This window comes from Manacus candei, unplaced genomic scaffold, assembly GCF_025592945.1.
Source record: "Manacus candei isolate 608988 ecotype Guabito, Panama unplaced genomic scaffold, ASM2559294v1 h1tg000051l, whole genome shotgun sequence".
NCBI lineage: Eukaryota > Metazoa > Chordata > Aves > Passeriformes > Pipridae > Manacus > Manacus candei.
Window position 1 is genome coordinate 4,706,398 of NW_026138099.1, and position 17,972 is coordinate 4,724,369.

Genomic DNA, 17,972 nt, shown 5'->3' on the forward strand with positions numbered 1-17,972 from the left:
CTGGCTACACCTGAGTCCAAAACTCTGGAGTTTAAACAGATGAGGATTCACTCATGCACATCAGAAGACTAATGCTAAAAGATCAGTGTGTTGAGATGACAGCAGAGCTGCAAACAGCCATGAAGTATGGTTCCACAGTTTGCACACTCCATCAGAACATGCCAATGGTGATGGTAATGTCCCTTGAGGTCTATCCTGGGGCAGTTTTATGCATGGATGTATGTTTGGAAGCCAGAGGCCTTACTTCCTCTGTCTTCTGCTACCACAATGGCAGACAGACCCTGTTGGAGCACTGTGAGAAATGCAATTTTTATCTCCAACACAGGATACTAGTAATAAGCAACAACTAATTTTTGTATCTTTCATATTCAACAAATATCTTTCATATTGCTATTACGTATGAATACCAATCTTCATAGCAAAAATCTCTACCTTTAGATGGGAAAATAAAACAAGGCTCCCAGTCTCCAGACATGGAGGGCTCTGTTCACTGCATGAGGCACTTACTTGTTTTAGTACTTTACAATTCCTTCTCTTTGTTTACTCAGTCAGAAGTTCCTGTTTGTCACACCAGTCTGACCCAGTATCCAAACCTTCCTGAAAAGTTAGTGCCCTGTTTACCACTTTGCATGCATTTGCCCTTCTTTCTGCTATGAAGTCAGACTACAGCAAAATTTGGTTTTGTCCATGGGACTGACAGGCAGCAAAACATGGAAACCAAACAGTCAAAATATCAATTATTTTCTTAAAAATTAAATAATGGGTTTTGTTTTACCTATCATTGTATTTCACCTCCTCTCCGTTCTTAGCCCAGCTGATGGTGGGCTTTGGATTTCCCACTGCTTCACAGTGAAGCAGCACGCTGAGTGTGCCACTTGCCAGAACCACCGTCTGTCCCAGGTGGGTAACAACCTCTGAAGCAGAAAGCTGTTGTGCTGCTGAAATCTTCCGGAGAATGGCAGGCTTTTGATGAGGTCTGTGCAAGCCATTAGCCAGGTCTACAGAAGTGGGAAGAAACATTTCAGCAGATGATGTCCTCAGGGAACTGGTAAATCCAGAAACTTGTCTGTGGAAAGGGTACTCCACTGAGACTGAATCAACTTTTCGCCTTGATGCTTTGAGGACAAATTCCTGGTGCTCCAAGTGGCTCTTAAAAACCTCATGAGCCAGCTGCACAACAAGCTGCTCAGTGTACATATCTTTAAGCTCCTCTGGCTGTTGAGACAAATTCCTTATGATATCATCCAAGCGTTTCTGCTCTGTAATCATAGTAAATGGCAGGCTATGGTCCCAGCTCTGGTCCTCTTCTGAGGATGCATTTCTCTCCATAGACTCCTGGGCTTCCCAGGACTCCAGATTTTCCCCTGGCCAGCCCCTGTGCTGTAGCAGCCTTGAGACAATATTGTCATACCATCTGCTGGGGTTAGCAAGGTGCCCTTGCTTTTCAGCATTGCTACTATTGAAGAAAATCCCATTGAGATGTTTCTCTTCTGTTCTCAAGGCTTCATTTAAACTGGCCTTTCTCATGGCCTCTTCCTCCCTAATACCAGTTGGCTGCCCAGTAATTATCTTCTTGTTGCTTCCAATTAGTTTAATTATGAAATTCTCCCGGGCTGGCCCTGCTGTGCAGGTGTATGTCCCAGAGTCTGAAGGTTTCAAGCGATGGATTTTCATGTACCCATAGGGTGCAACGGTGATGTGAGCTGAGCTGATGAGCCTCTTGTCATCCTTCTCCCAAGTAATCATTGATTTTCTGAACCTCCTTACAGGGCATCGGAGAACAACAGAAGTTTTGGGCAGCAGGTAGGCATACCCACCCATAATAAAGTGTAGTTTCTTCTCCTTCCTTGTCTGGATGTAAACTTTCTTTACAGCCATAATATGGGGGCTTTGATTATGAGCTGGCCTGTTGTGCCCTGAAATATCATTAATATTATTAGTATGTGATACCATTAAACAAAACAAGCAGTTTACACTGCTGCTGGCAGCATTTGACCCACTAAACAGTAATGGGAAAAACTGGCCACTAGCTGCTGGAAATTAGATTAGAACAATCAAAATAAGAGGAATAACAAGGCACACTTTAGGAACACAAAAGTAGCCCTGCCCAGAGTATATACAGAAATCAAAGAGCCAGGGACAAAAGCTTTATGGGAGAGAGAAAACTTGAGTGGAAATGCAGTTCTTGTTGTTAAAGTACTTAAATGAAGACTGTTGCTTAAAAACTGCACTGAATAGACAAGTATTTACCATCCAAACCTTCAAAGGCAACATGATCTTACAGCTCACAATGGTAAGGAAGACTGAAAGTCTTGCTGCCTCAAGGAGTAATGGTGAACAGAACAAAACTCTCTGGACCAGGCTTAAAAACATGGTAAATGTTTTTAAAGTGCACTAGTTTAGTGTGTCCTTCCAGGTTCCATATCTCTACATAAGAGATCTTTATTGTGAAGCACTAAATAAATCTGCATAGGTATATTTTTAGTAAATACCACACAACATTTGGTCCAAGCATTGGTTCTAAATGTCTGATCTTCTTTCCTCCCTACATACGTAACATTTAGCAGTTTCAGAGTCAAGATGAAACTAAACTAACTTTCACATATCCAGATGGCCTACTGCAAACTAGGGAAGAGCATACAGGGGGACTACTGGTCTTGTGAAGGGCAACAACAAATTCACAAAATACCAACATAAAATACATCTAACTTGTGTTGCATGGTTTGTTAGAAACCCCAGGTCATAGAGGGTTCTTAGTGACATAATGAAATAATATGTTTTTAAATGATCTACAGCAAAATCCCTCACCAGCCACTTTCCTTCCAGCTGTTCTAGCAGAGTTTATTTGCATCTGCCCTCAGAATGCTGTGCTGTATCTCTGAGGCTCTACAGTCCAGCTGTGAGATTTAGATCTAGATTTGGGTCAGAATTTTGAGTCTGTTCTGCCAGAAACTGGTAGTTCCTTTCCAGCACATCTACTCACATCCAGCTCTAATAGTAGAATCTGTAGCTCTCCTGCACTGGTTTGCCTTGTTCATAGACAGAAAAACCCACTCTGGAAGACTAACACTAGTGCAAAAGAAGGTTATAGAGCAGGTAATAGCATGGATTTCTTAGTGAAGGACTGACACTGCCAAGCATCTTTTCCACTTACTTGCACAGGGGCCTAGTGCACAGGGCCTGATCAAGGATGACAATGGCAAAGGCAGGCAGAGTGAGGAATTGATGATAACAAATCCCCCAGATTTCAGTGTCTTTCTGCAAATGGCATTTCGACTCTGTGTGCCTTCTCCACAGCTCACTGAACACTAGGAACAGGATGAGAAACATTAGGAAAAAGGAAAAGAGTGCTCCTTGTCACACACAGCCTCCTCATCTGCCATATCCACATTGCATACTCATACCATAGTACAGAACAGCTACAGTTTTCAAAATGCTGCAGTAGAATAAAGCAGAGCAGCATCTGATCATGCAGCTAAAAACAGTACAGACACAGTAGGGAGATGAAATATCAGCTATTTTCTGCCCTGTAAGGCCTTGATTCTTCACATGCTTCCTTTAGCAATTTTTTCTGTCAGATGATGTCCCTTGTTTTAATGGTACTATGCTACAGATCAAAGCTAGTCTTTGCACTTTGTTTCTACCTGTCTCTGTCTGCTGGCTGGAAAAACATCTTTTTGTACCCAAGTGCAGACTCACTGAGTTGCAGTTCACAGTTGCATTCTCATCTGCTAAAATCTGGCCTAAGCTTAATCTTTGAGCTTTGCTGTTGCAAATCTGTTAGAAATAATAAAGAGATGAGCGTTTCAGTAACCAATTAATTATCTCGGCCCAGTAGAGAAGTATAAACCCTCTAATACCAGACCATGGTACTTGATGCACAGGTGGGCATTGTTCAGTGGACTTCATCATGGCTATTATATTTCATATTTATGTATACAGCATCAGAGAAAGTGAAAATGCAGCAGTGCCTTTGCACCGAGACCCAGGCAGCAGCCTGTAAAACGGGTTGGAAAATGGGTAGACCCCTGTAATTACCATCTTCACTGTCAGAATGGCTATACGTCTCCTAGCAGAAGACTTTAGGAAAACATTCAGTAATTTGAGTAAAAGGTCAAGAGAGATCATCATAAGAAGAGAGCAGGTGGGACACCTCTATGAGGTGTCTGGCATTTCTCTTACAGTTAAGACAATTTCCACTCTCTTTCATGAAAGAGAACTAGAAGAGTGGTGGTAGAGACTGAAAGATGTGGAATGATTTTCGTGCTTGCTGGCATTATGAAGTCAAATTATATTTTTAGTTATACTGTCATAAACATAAAGGGAAATATTCTTAAACCATACAGGGCCTGAAAGGGAGCCTGGGGAAGTGCAAGAGACTTCAGTAAAGTGAGTTTGTTTTGCCATTCTTAAACCGAAGGCTTTGGGAACAAAAAGCATCTAGCCTGGGATAATAAAGATTACTCTTCACTGATGCCTTGGATGAACATAAGCATAGGCATCGACAGAGACAGGGATTTATTGTGTTGAGCATGGCTTTTTTTCACACCAGAAGGGAGGTCTTAATAGTGTGGTTGGATAGCTAAAGCACATCTGTGGAGGCAATCACCACAAGAGGATCATGGAGCTAGTGATTACAACCCCAACAAGGACAGATTACAGGACAAAAATGGGTATAACATACTTTGTGCCATCTGACCTCATTTGGCTCCTCTATCCCAAATTACTTAGGAACTTCACCTCCAAGAACTGTACAATACTCACGCATATGAATAGCATACCTGTGTCCAGTCAGAGAGTAGCCACTCATTGGGACAATCCTCATTTTTGCAGGCTTGTTGGGTAACTGTCCTTGGCATGGAGCAGAAGGTTTCTGGCAGCATTAATAAGCTCCCATCTGCCAGGCGCTGCTTACAAAGTGTATCTCGCTTCTGGACACCACCGCCGCATGTCTGTGAACACTGTGAGAAAAGAATGAGCCACTTTACATCACACTTGCAGCTTGGGAACTTGTAGCAAAAATTACTTTTGAATTTGAGTAGAAATCAACACTTGGTTTTGGCCAAATAGAAAACATAAAACAAAAATCCGAGAGACATCAAAGTAGACTGCTTTTAAAAATGTCAAAAATATTTTGGAACGTGGAAGCAGCTTATTTTGCTAATATTTAGAAAAACTGCTTTAGTATTTCTGAAATGTTCTATTTTGTACAAAAGACATGGAAACAATGGGTCAGCATTGCAGTATAGAGGTGGAAAATTTGTCCTTTCCTGTAACCATCAACTGGAAAATGAGACATTTGCATGTGATGTGAGGATCTACACGCTAATATCTCCTTCTGAGCTCTGACTGCAATACTAAGAGTGTCAGAGAGTGGAAAAGTCTCACCCAGAAGTAGATGAATAAGCTGGGATGGTTAATATCCAGAGAATACACATCTTCTCTCTCTTTAATATAAATATACCTGTGTCCATTTTCTACTCAAGCAGGGCAGGAAATTTTTAATAAGTAAATTTAGTAGCTTTCCTGATTGTTTTTTGCAAAGTTTCTTGCTCAGTCCTTTTTCCCGAGGATCTCTTTCCTGAGGCCGCTAACAGGCTCCCAGTTCTGCTCAGTCCAGCCAGCTCAACTTTTTTTCTCCCTTCTCCTAGAAAAAGAAAGGGGGAGCTTGCACTACTGCACTACACTAGCATGACTAGGAGTTGCTTATAGCTTGCAACATGGCAATTATGCATGACAAGCAGACAACCACATGAAGAAGTATTAAAACTTAAACAGTTTAAAAGGAGTGTTTTAGAAAATCTTGCAGTCAGAAAGACACTTCTCTCTTATATAGAGAGCTGCATGAACTTTAGTCTAGCCTGAATACCCAGGGGCAGCCAACAGAGGCAGAAAGCCTAAGTCTTACTAGTGTAAGCCTTTTAGCTTCCTCACTTATGGTGTTGACATGCCATAGAGCTCAATGCCCTGTAGCTGCAAGAGTCACTAAATCAGCAGTGTCAGAGCTCTCCTGCGAGCCAGACCTGCTGAGGTAGATGCAGCCCTCCAGGTCACAGGTGCCAGCAGTGCCTGAAGCCCCTTCATGAGGCTGGGGCAGATAAATAGTTATTTTGCAGGTGTGCTGTGGTTGAAGAGCTGTGTCACCAGGTGAAGGAGCTACAGGAGGAAGTGAACAGGCTTTGTAGTACTGGAGCAAATGAGCAAGAGAGAGACTGATTACATTCAGAGATGCTACAGCCTCAAGACTCTGGGGAGTCTTGAACCTCATTTGTAGTGGAGAAGCAGATGGACTTAGAACCCTACAGGGTAATTAGTCAACGGAATGTCAGTCATGGGTCTGTTAAAGGTGAAGGCTGGAAGTTGGTCACTGCATGTATCAGGAGTAAGGTTCCTCCTCCTTCCCAAAATTTGAAAGGTAGGATGTGTGCCTTCTAGAACAGGTATGATGTTCTGGCACAAGAAGGCCAGACAACTGATGAGGTGGGCAAAGGTCCTTCTGGGATAGAGGGGCCTCCTAAAGCAACATCACCTGCACCCCACATCACAACCTCCTCTGTTAAGAGGAAAAGAAGGGTAGTTGTAATAGCAGACTCCCTACTAAGGGGAACAGAGGTCTGCAGATCAGACCCAACTCACAGGGAAGTCTACTGCCTCCAAGAGGCTCAGTCAAGAGACATTACTGGAAAACTCTCCAGGTCCAGTAGGGCCCTCTAATTACTGTCAGCTATTGGTTGTTCAAACTGGCAGTGATGAAATAACAAAGAGAAGCCTGAGCGCAGGGCCCTGGGAAAACTGGTAGAGGGATCGGGAGCACTGGCAGTGATTTCCTAGACCCTTCCAATAACAAGGAATAATATTGATAGGAATAGACAGATCCATCAGGTCAACGAGTGCCTCTGAGGTTGATGAGATTGGAAAAATTTTGGATTTGTTGCCCATGGGATGATCTACTCAACACCTGGTCTACTGACACCTGATATGATGCTCCTATCTCAGAGGGGAAACAGAGTTCTAGCACAGGAGCCAGCGAGGCTTGTAGACAGAGCTTTAACCTAGCTTGGAGGGGGAAGGGGACAAAACCAGGCTCACCAGAGATGAGCGATGGGATGCTGTGCCAAAACTTCAGAAAAACAGCACTTAGGGAATCCCTCAATCTGCCTCACAAGGTGTTGGCTACAATGTACCACACCTGAAATGTTTCTACACTAATACACACAGAAAAAGGAACAAACAAGAGGAGCTTGAAGCTTTGGCCCAGTCCCAGAAATTTGACATCACTGGCATAAGTGAAACCTGGTGGGATGAGATCTGTGACTAGAGTGCCCTTCTGGATGATTACAGACTCTTCAGGAGGGATAGGCAGGGCAGAAGAGGTGGAGGGGTGGCACTGTATGTAATAGAAGGGTTAGAATGTATGGGAGCTCACAGTTGGGAATGGCACAGTTGAGAGTCTCTGGGTAAGAATCAAGGGGTGTGGTGGAAAAAAAAAAGGTAACCTCCGAGGGAGTGGTGTTTCTTGGTGTTGACCCAATCAGCGCCCCTGCAAAATTAAAACATATCACACCAGACTGGAAAAGAAGGATAATGACGTAGTTGGAGGAGAAGTGGCCATGTTTTAGGCCACGAGGGGAGAAGAGCCAGGAGCCCTGCTGGGGGCTAGGCCCCCTAGCCCCTGGCTGGGGGCTGCAGGAACTTGGAACAGTGTTAAACTGGGCCAAGTACTGTAGCTAAGAGCTGGGGGAAGTTTTCTTGCTGTGAGTGGGCAGCCAGAGATACTGAAAGCAGCAGTGGAGCAGCAGTGAATGGAGAACTGTGGCTGAGAGCCAAAAAGATAACAAGCAGCAAAGACGGCATTGCAGCCAAGCTGAGAGACACTTAGATGTCTGACGGAGAGAGAGAAAGAGAGGACTAAGCTCAACAGAGACAGTTTTGGGGGTAAGACTGAATTAAATCTCCCCAAAACCCCTTTGAGACCCCTCCTGGGAGGAGGGGGTGGACTTCTACCTGATGAGAGTCCTAAAATGCAGCATGCAGCAGAGAGAGAGAAGAGCTGAGAGCTCGGAGACATCCTGAGAGCTGGACCAGGATGGAATGCGGAGGAGGTGACCTTGCTCCTCCGCTGCTGCCACATTGGCAGTTGAGACAGAGCAGAGGAGCTCTGATAGGACGCCTGGGGCAAAGACTGAACTGAAAGCTGCCCTAAACGTTCTGACTCTGAGGAAGGGACTTTCATGGGATGTCTTACACCCCATGACATGATTGAGTTTTGTCCCTGCTTTTGCGAGCCCATGGGAGAGAGACCTTCACTTGGAGCTGAAGGGCTGAGAGAGGTGAAAGGAGACCCCTTGTATTGTAATGGAGGGAGAAATCTTCCAGCTATGACAATCCAGCTACGACTGCTGCATTGAAGAGGAGAGACACTGCTGCCCTGAAAGTGGAAAGGATCCTTCCTTCTTCCCATCTGGACTTTTATTAGAGGGAAAAGAGATTTGATCTAATGTAAATATTGCTTTACCATAGGAGAGATAGTTAGGATTATGTATACAATGTATTATAATATTTATATGTGTAATAACTGTAATATAATTCCCTTCCCCCCATATTGAGTCTTGTGTTGTGTCTGGAAAACCCCTCTCACACTGGGGTGAGTTGTGGGAGGGGGGCTTGGACTTGGAAATTGGATTTTCGAGGGTCTCAAAACACCACAAGGGGCAAACAAATAATGTGGATATCATCATGGAAGTCTGCTGTATACCCAGCCAGGACAGCGATGCCAATGAATTATTATTTGAGAAATTAAGGGAGACTTCCAAGTCAACTGCCCTTGTCCTTATGAGGGACTTCAACTTGCCTGAAATCAACTGGGAACATCACAGAGTTGGTACAAACCTGGCCAGAAGGTTCCTAAAGAACCTGGATGACAACTTTATGGAACAGGTCCTAAGGGAGCCAACATGGAAAGATGCCCTCCTTGATCTGCCGCCTGTCAACAGAGTGGATCTTGTGAGCAAAGTGGAGACTGGCAGCTGTCTTGGTCACAGCAACCACGAAGTGATGGAGTTTAAAATCTCCATTGACAGGAGAAAAAGTGCCAGCAAAACCTCAGCTCTGGACATGAGGAGAGTAGACTTCAGGCTGCTCAAGGAATTAGTAAGTAAGGTCCCATGGAAAAATGTTTTTGAAGGTGTTAGGGTCCATGAATGCTGGTCACTTTTCAAACCACCTCCTAAGGGCACATGGGCAGCAATTCCTAAATGTTAGAAATCAAGCAGGTGAGGCAGAAGGACAGCTTGGCTGAACAGGAATCTTCTCTTGGAGTCAGGGCAAAAAAGGAAGGTGTATGCCCAGTGGAAGCAAGGTCAAGTGACATGGGAAGAATTCAGAGATGCTGCTTGTGGCCAAAGTCCAAATGGAGTTGCAGCTGGCCAGAAATGTAGGGGACAATAAAGAGTTTTTTCAAATACATTGAATGTCAAGAGGCAGTATAGAAATATCATCCGCCTGTTACAGGATGAGGATGGTCATCTCACAAACAGGGCCAGAGACAAGGCAGAGGTGTTTAATGATTTCTTTGCCTCTGTCTTCAACATGGATGATGGACAAGGGTGTCTCAGTGCCCTGAACTGGAGGACCACGACTGTGAGAATGATCAACTCCTAGTGCACCCTGAAACTGTGCAGGATCTGCTGCTCCAGCTGGATCCCTAGAAATCTACGGGGCCTGATGGGATTCATCCCAGAACCCTCAAAGAGCTGCTGATGTGTCGTAGGTTTTAAAAGAAATGTTGGAATTTTTTCCAAATATTGATCTCCCTCCCCCCTCATCTGCTTTTTTTCAAGGAGGGGGAAGGAGGAAGGTGCAGGGCCAGGTGCAAAGCAGCACAGGAGTGAGGGGAGGTTGCTCTTTTATAACCAGCCAGCGCCACTCCTTGGAAGCCCCTTTGTCTGAAGGGCTGGCTGTCCACCAACAGACAGAGCAATAGCCATCCTCAGTTTTTTTGGCTGTCCCCTCCCCTCCCACTTTGCCTGGGGAATTAGGACTTTGTTTTGTTTCTTTTGAAAGTTCTGGTTGCACCATTGTTGTTTATTTGGGCTTGTTAATAAAGAGTTGTTATTTTTCTTTTCTACACCTTTCACCTGAAGCCTCCTAATCTCAAAATTGTAATAATGTGGAGGGAGGGAGGAGGGTGGCTCTTCTTTTTCTGGACACCACACCCTCCTTAATGGACATTTGTGTCTTGCTAAACTAAGACATGTTGTCATCACAGAATCTCTCTCGATGATTTCTGACCAGTCTTGGGAATTTGGAGAGGTCTCAGCTGATTGGAAGCTGGAGAATGTTGTTCAAGATTTTCAAGAAGGGCAGGGAGGAGGACCCCAGAAACTACAGGCCTGTCAGTCTCACTTCAGTGCCTGGTAAAGTTATGGAGAAAATTATTTGGGGAAGTATTGAAAAGCAACTGAAAGACAACAAAATCATTGGTCAGAGCCAGCACAGCCTCATTAGAGGAAAGTCCTACTTATCTAATCTGACTTCCTTTTATGACAAGGTAACCCACGTAGCCGATCAAGGGAAGACAGTTGATGTAATCTTTTTGGATTTCAGTAAAGCTTTCTACACTGTCTCTCACAGGATCCTTCTGGACAAAATGTCCAGCACACAGCTGGATAAACACATCATGCAGTGGGTGAGCAGTTGGCTCACGGGTTGAGCACAGAGGGTAATGGTGAATGGGGTGACATCAGCCTGGTGACCTGTCACTAGTGGGGTTCCACAGGGCTCCATCTTGGGCCCTGTGCTCTTCAAACATCTTCATAAATGACTTGGATGCAGGACTGGAGATCATCAGCCAGTTTGCAGATGACACAAAACTGGGAGGAGTTGTTGACTCCCTTGAAGGCAGGGAGGCCCTGCAGAGAAACCTCAACAAATCAGAGGAGTGGGCAATCACCAACCATATAAAGTTAAATAAGGGAAAGTGTGGGATCCTGCACCTGCCCCCTAGGTGTTTGTACAGACTGTTTGATGAGATGCTTGAAGGCAGTGCTGTGGAAAGGGATCTGGGGGTCCTGGTTGATGGCAAGTTGAATATGAGTCAGCAGTGCCCTGGCAGCCAGGAGGGCCAACCGTGTCCTGGGGGGCATCAGGCAAAGCATCACAAGCTGGTCGAGGGAGGGGATTGTTCGGCTCTGCTCTGCACTGGGGTGGCCTCACCTTGAATACTGCGAGCAGTTTTGGGCACCACAATATAGGAAAGATATTAACTTCTTAGAGAGTGTCCAAAGGAGGACAAGGAATATATTGAAGGATCTTGAGGGGAAGCCGTATGAGGAGTGGCTGAGGTCACTTGGTCTGTTCAGCCTAGAGGAGACTGAGGTGCAACCTCATTGCAGTCACAACTTCCTCGTGAGGGAAGAGGAAGGGCAGGCACTGATCTCTTCTCTGTGGTGACCAGTGACAGGATCCAAGGGAATGGCCTGAAGTTGTGTCAAGGGAGGTTTAGGTTGGATATTAGGAAAAGGTTCTTCACCCAGAGGGTGGTTGGGCACTGGAACAGGCTCCCCAGGAAAGTGGTCACAGCACCAAGCCTGACAGAGTTCAAGAAGCATTGGGATGTGGCTCTTGGGGATGGTCCTATGCAGGGCTAAGGGTTGGACTCGATGATTCTTGTGGGTCTCTTCCAACTCAGCATATTCTGTGATTCTGTGATTTAGGATACACGTTTTCCTTGAAAGACAGAAGCTCCTTGCTCCAGAAGCACACTACTGAAAATGAGATAAATGTTCTAATGGATTTCATTAAAAACCAGAACTGTTTTAAAATAAATAGTCTGGAATCTGTAAAGAGATGTTTTAAAAATTGTTTGGAATGTTACAACACTGATAATCATCATGTATTTATCTGCCAGGAACACTGGGGCTTCAAATAACATTTAATTCAGACAGTCCTTTCTTACAAGCATAAAAGGCCATAGAAAACACTGCTTACAGTTTAAATATTTTGATTCGTTTGTTTGCATGAAACTAGTGTGAGGGGGTGCTCTGAAAAGCACAATGAACTCCACAAATGAAACCAAAGAAATGGCTTTAAAGTAGGCTGTGTGGAGAACAGATGTCACCCTTTCATGTCGATGAAGCTTTAAAGAACCTCCCCTAGGGCAATGAAGGCATCTTGTTGCAGGGCCCTTCATGTCCCTGTTAGGGGGTACCCTCATAGGACCCTGGGGAGATGGGATGTTGTGCATCCCTTAATGCAAGGAAAGAAATCCTGCAGGGTTTCTTCTGCTGGAGGGTTGCACAGCAGCTCTGCTGCATGACTGGAGCTCGCCTCCAGAAGGTGTCACAGCCACTCACATCCTGTTCGAATGGTTTTTTTCTTTCACACATCTCAGAAGCCAACAACTGCAATAATCCCTAAGTGCAATGCACAGTCCTGATGGTGCAGGTTTTCACATGGACATCACCCATGGGAAACCTGCGTGAGACTGAGCTGCAAGGCTTGGCTTTCCTACAGGGTGGGAGTAACTGTACAGATGTTGGTGATGCAAAGAAAGAAAAGAGATGTCCTTAAAAACTGTGAGAATGGAAATTGATTTTGATAGATTTGAGGGTTTTTTCTTGCTGTACTCACTAAACAGAGGCAGAAGACAGTAGGTAGAGAAGCACATTTTTGTGCTGTTTTCTTCCGTTGAAAGGTAAGCACAAGAAAGATTCAGCGCTGAAGTAGCAAACAGCTATGTTCACAGCTGGCCAGCCTGAAAAGTCTGTGGAGGTAAGGCAGAAGAGCTACAACATGACCTTTGTTATGCTGCAGCAATGAGTTACAGCACAGGTTCTCTCTCAGCCCACAGAAGACAGGTGATTAATATAGTTGTTAAATACTTTATACTTAATCAAGCTTCCCCTCACTAAGATCTGCTACACCTTTCAAAAAGACAGCACTTGAGAGCCCTTGAGCAGTCACAAAAATGACTTTAAACAGGCAAAAATATGCCTGTTTACACTGTTGAGGAAAATATTCAAATCTTGACAAAATCTGTCTGGAGATAGCTCTAGCAGAAACAATTTTGATAATGTTCTAGAGTGGCCTATAGCTAATGGTCACTTAGCAGAAAGTCAATTTTTCAGCATGCTATAACATATATCTCTTCTGACTGTTCAAATAAACTTACAGAGAATTGCTTTCTGTAAGGACTGTGGCAATTACAGGATTTTAACAAGCAGAGTTGCGCCTTCTAGCGTATCCTAATTTTGAAATGCTTGACTTGATTATGTTATTATGAGATGCGCTAGAAGAATACTATTTGCTATTTGCAAATATAGCATTTATGTATGACTATAGCCTAGAACTTTTCAAAAGTACAGGTGTGTGTGTGAATACCAGTAGACAAAATTAAAGCATGAATTATGACTGAATTGCTTTAAACACAGGACTAAAGCCATAGGATAGTTATCTAGCATTGCCAGAACATCAGACTAACATAAATTTTTGTTACTGGCTTGCTTGCCCAAACGCAGAGCTGTTCCAACTTCATGGACTTACCAGCTTCTTTAGGTGAGTACACTAACATCTCCCTGGCTGTTAAGTAAAGACCAGATTTTATAGACAGACACTGGGTAGGCATATGTCAAGCCTTCATAAGATGGGATAAAGCCTTCCATCTCTCAGAAATGAAGATTCAAACAGGCCTTTTGCTTACACCTACACCACACTGCAAAGTTTTCCTTTAGTGTTGACAACAGTGCAGCAGTTGTAGAAAGCAGTCCTTTCTTCCTATGTAGCATTATAACCATATAAAAAAGCATCTTTAAGTCTTTTGAATTACACAAGTATTTTCATTTTCAACAAAATGGCAGAAAATTAACTAATTTCAGATTGCTTTCTAAAGACAAAAAGCTTTGTACAGACCCATTGTGTAGACAGCAATTTTCATCATTAGTGTAATAAAGCATCTATCTCCAAAGAGAAGTGTTTAATACACATTTGTGACTCCAAAGAATGAGGAGTGTTTCTTTTCCTAAACTAAATTAATTATTTGAGAATATACAAAATACTCAAACTGCTTTACAGATTCTTTTATCCTTGATCCTTCTAGTTTAGTATTCCTAGAAACCTTGAAATTGCTAACCCAAATCCACTCACTGCAGCTGACCAACATATTCCAGATATTTTTGTTTGGAATCCATAGCCAGCTGTTAAGATTTTCCAACAACTTTGCATTAAAAATAGCTATAGTCATTATTTACCTCTGAAAACGTTCATGTATTTTTTAAGAGCAAAAAGCATACTTCACAGTTTTTAATGGCTCACCAGAATGATTTATGATTCCTCTTGATGGGATAAAGCAAAATCATAGAATCATAGAATGGTTTGGGTCAGAAGGGACCTTAATGATCATCTAGTTCCACCCCAGTCCATCCCACACACAACCCCACCACTATGTGCAGGGACAGCTTCAACTAGACCAGGTTGCTCAAAGCTACATCCAACCTGGCCTGGAACACTTCTGGGAAGGGGGCAGCCACATCTCCTCCAGGCAAACTGTTCCAGTGCCTCACCACCTCACACCGAAGAATTTCATCCTAATTTCTAAACTAAATCTACCCTCTTTCAGTTTTATCCATTACCCTTTGTCCTATGACCACATGTCCATATCAAAAGTCCCTCTTCAGAGCTTTTTTGCAGGCATCCTTCATGTACTGTAAGGCTGCTATAAGGTCTTCCTGAAGCTTTCCCTACTCCAGGTCTCCAGCCCATCTTCATAGGAGAGATGCTCCAACCCCCTGATCACTGATATGTGTGTAATGACTACTTTTAGCAGTCACAAAATGAGATTATACATACATTCTTACCTCTTGCCATTCTGTAGGATACCAGGAGGGCGGGCAGTCAAAGCGATTACAGCCTTGCACAAGGGATGGCTTAGGTTTAGAGCACAGTTCATCTGCCAAAATCACAGTCTCATTAGTCTCTCTTGATAGGAGATGAGAACAGAAGACATCTCGTGTCTGTAAACCAACCCCACAGGTAAGACTGCAGGTGCTCCATTTCCCAATCTCCCACCTGTGAAGGGGTCAGGAGAGAGAACCTTAAGCACAGAATAAAATCACCTTAATTTTTCTCTTATTACAATGACAGATGGAGTAAAGAAAGAGTAAAAGAAAGACAATTTTTCTTCTCTGATCACTGTCACTCTTGTAGCTGGAGGATGAGGCTAAGGTGAATACTCACAGTTCTGCATTTTCAGCTCCTGTCAAAAGCTCTTGGATTCCAGGTCTTTGGGATTCCTGCAATATCACAGGAACAGTGTCGTGTCCTACCTTAAGAGGTTTTAGCGTGCAGGAGCCTAGCCAATTTTTTCAAGACAGAATGGATTAATTAGCAAAAAATAAAAGAAGATATTAACAAAGGTTTAATTAAAGAGATGCAAAAGTGAAATGCTGAGCATGAACTTCTTCCACCCTGTAGTGGCATTCCCGATGGACTTTTCCATGCTGTGGAGATAGGACACACTAAGGCCTTGAGAGATGCAATGGGAGGGCAGGGTATGATCTTGGATGAACACTCTGTCACTGAACTAGCTCTGCACTAGTTACATAAATCCTGCATCAACAGGATTATTGATAACTGAATTTCAGCGTTCATCGCGCTAAAATCAGATTTCTGCTGTTTGAGCTGTACTCAATACAAGCCCTAATTCTGTCAACCAAAGATAGAAAATTGCTAAAATATTAGATCTTCCACTCATGTGCTCTACTAGAAAGCACTTCAGGGATATGCAGAAATGTGTACACAAAAACGTCATATATTCAGAAGGAAAATATAAGAAAATAGTCTTCCCATCAGCTTCATGCAAAACTCTACACTGATCTGGACATATTCCCACAGTCAAAATGAAAGTATGAAAGCCAGATAGTGCCACTTTTTCTAATTCTGAAGAAAGTCTAATTAAATTCTTTCCAGCTTGAACGTTATTGAAACTGACTGCTGAGGGAATAAATTAAAAATTCAGGAAAAGGAAGTCTCAGAGAATCAGTCTTTGAAGAAAGCAAATCCAGGCAGGAGGTTAAAGAGAGTGACTGTGAAGGAGGATACCCTCTGGCTCCGCATAGGATGGAGGCAGATAATGAAAGAAAGTTAAGACAGATGTCAGTAGAATGAAGGAGAGGAAAACGACTCTGATGGTCTGAGATCTGCCATTAATGGAAATAGCTCAGCACATTTAAAACACATCACATCAGCAAACACATCACTTAAATAATCATTAAAGATTGTGCCATCCTACAATCACAGAACAATTCTAACCTCTATTTATTTTATAAAATTATTTTGAGCATTTGTTTCCTCCCTCTCAGTAACAGCCTTAACAAATTGAAATAGCTAGCATTAAGAAGTACTTTTTCCTCCCTAGATGATGTGCTGAGGGATCAAAGGCACATTGCTCCCCTTCCACGCTCCATCTGCTGGTGACATTCCCTGATTTTATAACAGGACAGAATACATCCCGAGCATCATGGTAAACTCTAACGATGCTGTAGTTTGCTTTTATACAACAGTCTTGGTTCTATTAGTAGCAATGACAAAAATCTGTTTAACCTTTTCTAACAACAAATGCATCTTGCATACTGAGTTAGAAGTTACCATGGTCGCTTTCCAGGCCATAATACACTGAAGGACACTAATCCTCTTACCCGTACTGGGAGCTATTTATCAGCGGACTAGGAGTGACATATGGCAGCCAGTTAAGCTCAGCTGGAGTATGTTCTCCACATGAATGATCTGGGGGGAGATGTCTTCCCAGATTTTCCCATGAAATTGTCAGTCAGATTTAATGTGACTGTCATCTACCCCTTCAGTTTTGGCACAATCTAAAATAAGATATTTGAGTAGGTGCTGAAAAGAAGGCATTTTCTTATTTCACAATTTATTTTGATATGTGGTTAGTTGCCAAAGTTTTTTTATTCAAGTGCTGGCAATAGCTGTTGCCTCCAGCAACTTATTGTTTGTTATTGGTATAAGTGCAAAATGTTTTTGTTGGCAGTTCATATCTCAGTGGCTAGCAAGCCACATAAACCCTTTGGACATCTTGGCTTCTGCAGAAGAGGTTATCTGTTTCCTCTTCTAGAAAGAAAAGCCGTGTTTCAGTAAAGAGAAAGGATTTGCCTTTCCAGTGTCTGAAATTTCTGAATGCTTCAGGTTGCATCCGTCGCCCTACCTGTAACATCGGTTTGTTCACAATTCTTTCCAGCTGCTTCAAACAGCACATTCCTTAGAGGTGCTCAAGAACCATGAGGTCAAATTCCCTCTTACCCTTCTACTTTCATAGTCCCAAGTGACTTTTATGGGCTTTCATAGATACAAAGTAAAGAATGTAGAGCAGCATAGAGATGTGCTAAGTGGAGTATGGATGTGCAAGTAACCAAACCCATAAATTATACATATGATTGGCAGAATTTCAAAGTCCTAAAAAGCACAGAGAAAATCAGTGATAATTTTACAGAATTACAGGGCTCTAGGATTATTTTGTAACAGCTAAAGGTGCTTGCAACAATTTGAACTAGTATTAGCCTACAAAATTTACCAATTAGTTTCTAGACTACTTGTAGTTTTGGAGATAGTATTTTTTTTTAAATACTTCTTTTCTGAGGTAACACAGTTTTACCTTTACTGTAGAGTGTTGTGATGCTAACTGAAATAATTCCAGTCTTATTTCATGTGGTACTTATCTGTGCATTCCTCTGTCTATTTTTATTTCTGGGTGTTTTGGCTATACTTAACTGGCTCTTTCAGTGCATATGGAACACAAAAAGAATACCCTGCACATATGTGTCAATATGAGAATTAAAATTCAAGTAGGAAATAATCCTAAATTTTAAAGGTGAATGCAGTAGTTACAGAATCAAGATAAAGAAACCTTGTGCAAGTGGAACTGGTATCTTTGTAAGGTGACTGTGGCTGTTGTTAAGGTACAG

The 17,972-nt window shown here is 42.9% G+C and overlaps 1 protein-coding gene across 2 annotated transcripts in view; it reads right to left on the minus strand.

The window, feature by feature from the left end:
* The window catches only part of ADAMTSL1 (ADAMTS like 1), a 382,369-nt gene that overhangs the window by 46,867 nt on the left and 317,530 nt on the right, over positions 1-17,972 (minus strand). For both annotated transcript variants that reach the window (XM_051801328.1, XM_051801329.1), the window contains 4 exons: positions 14,853-15,063; positions 4,782-4,961; positions 3,155-3,308; positions 776-1,916 (listed from right to left, as the gene is read on the minus strand). In XM_051801328.1, the coding sequence (XP_051657288.1) occupies positions 776-1,916; positions 3,155-3,308; positions 4,782-4,961; positions 14,853-15,063 (1,686 nt within the window). The remainder of the gene's footprint in view (positions 1-775; positions 1,917-3,154; positions 3,309-4,781; positions 4,962-14,852; positions 15,064-17,972) is intronic.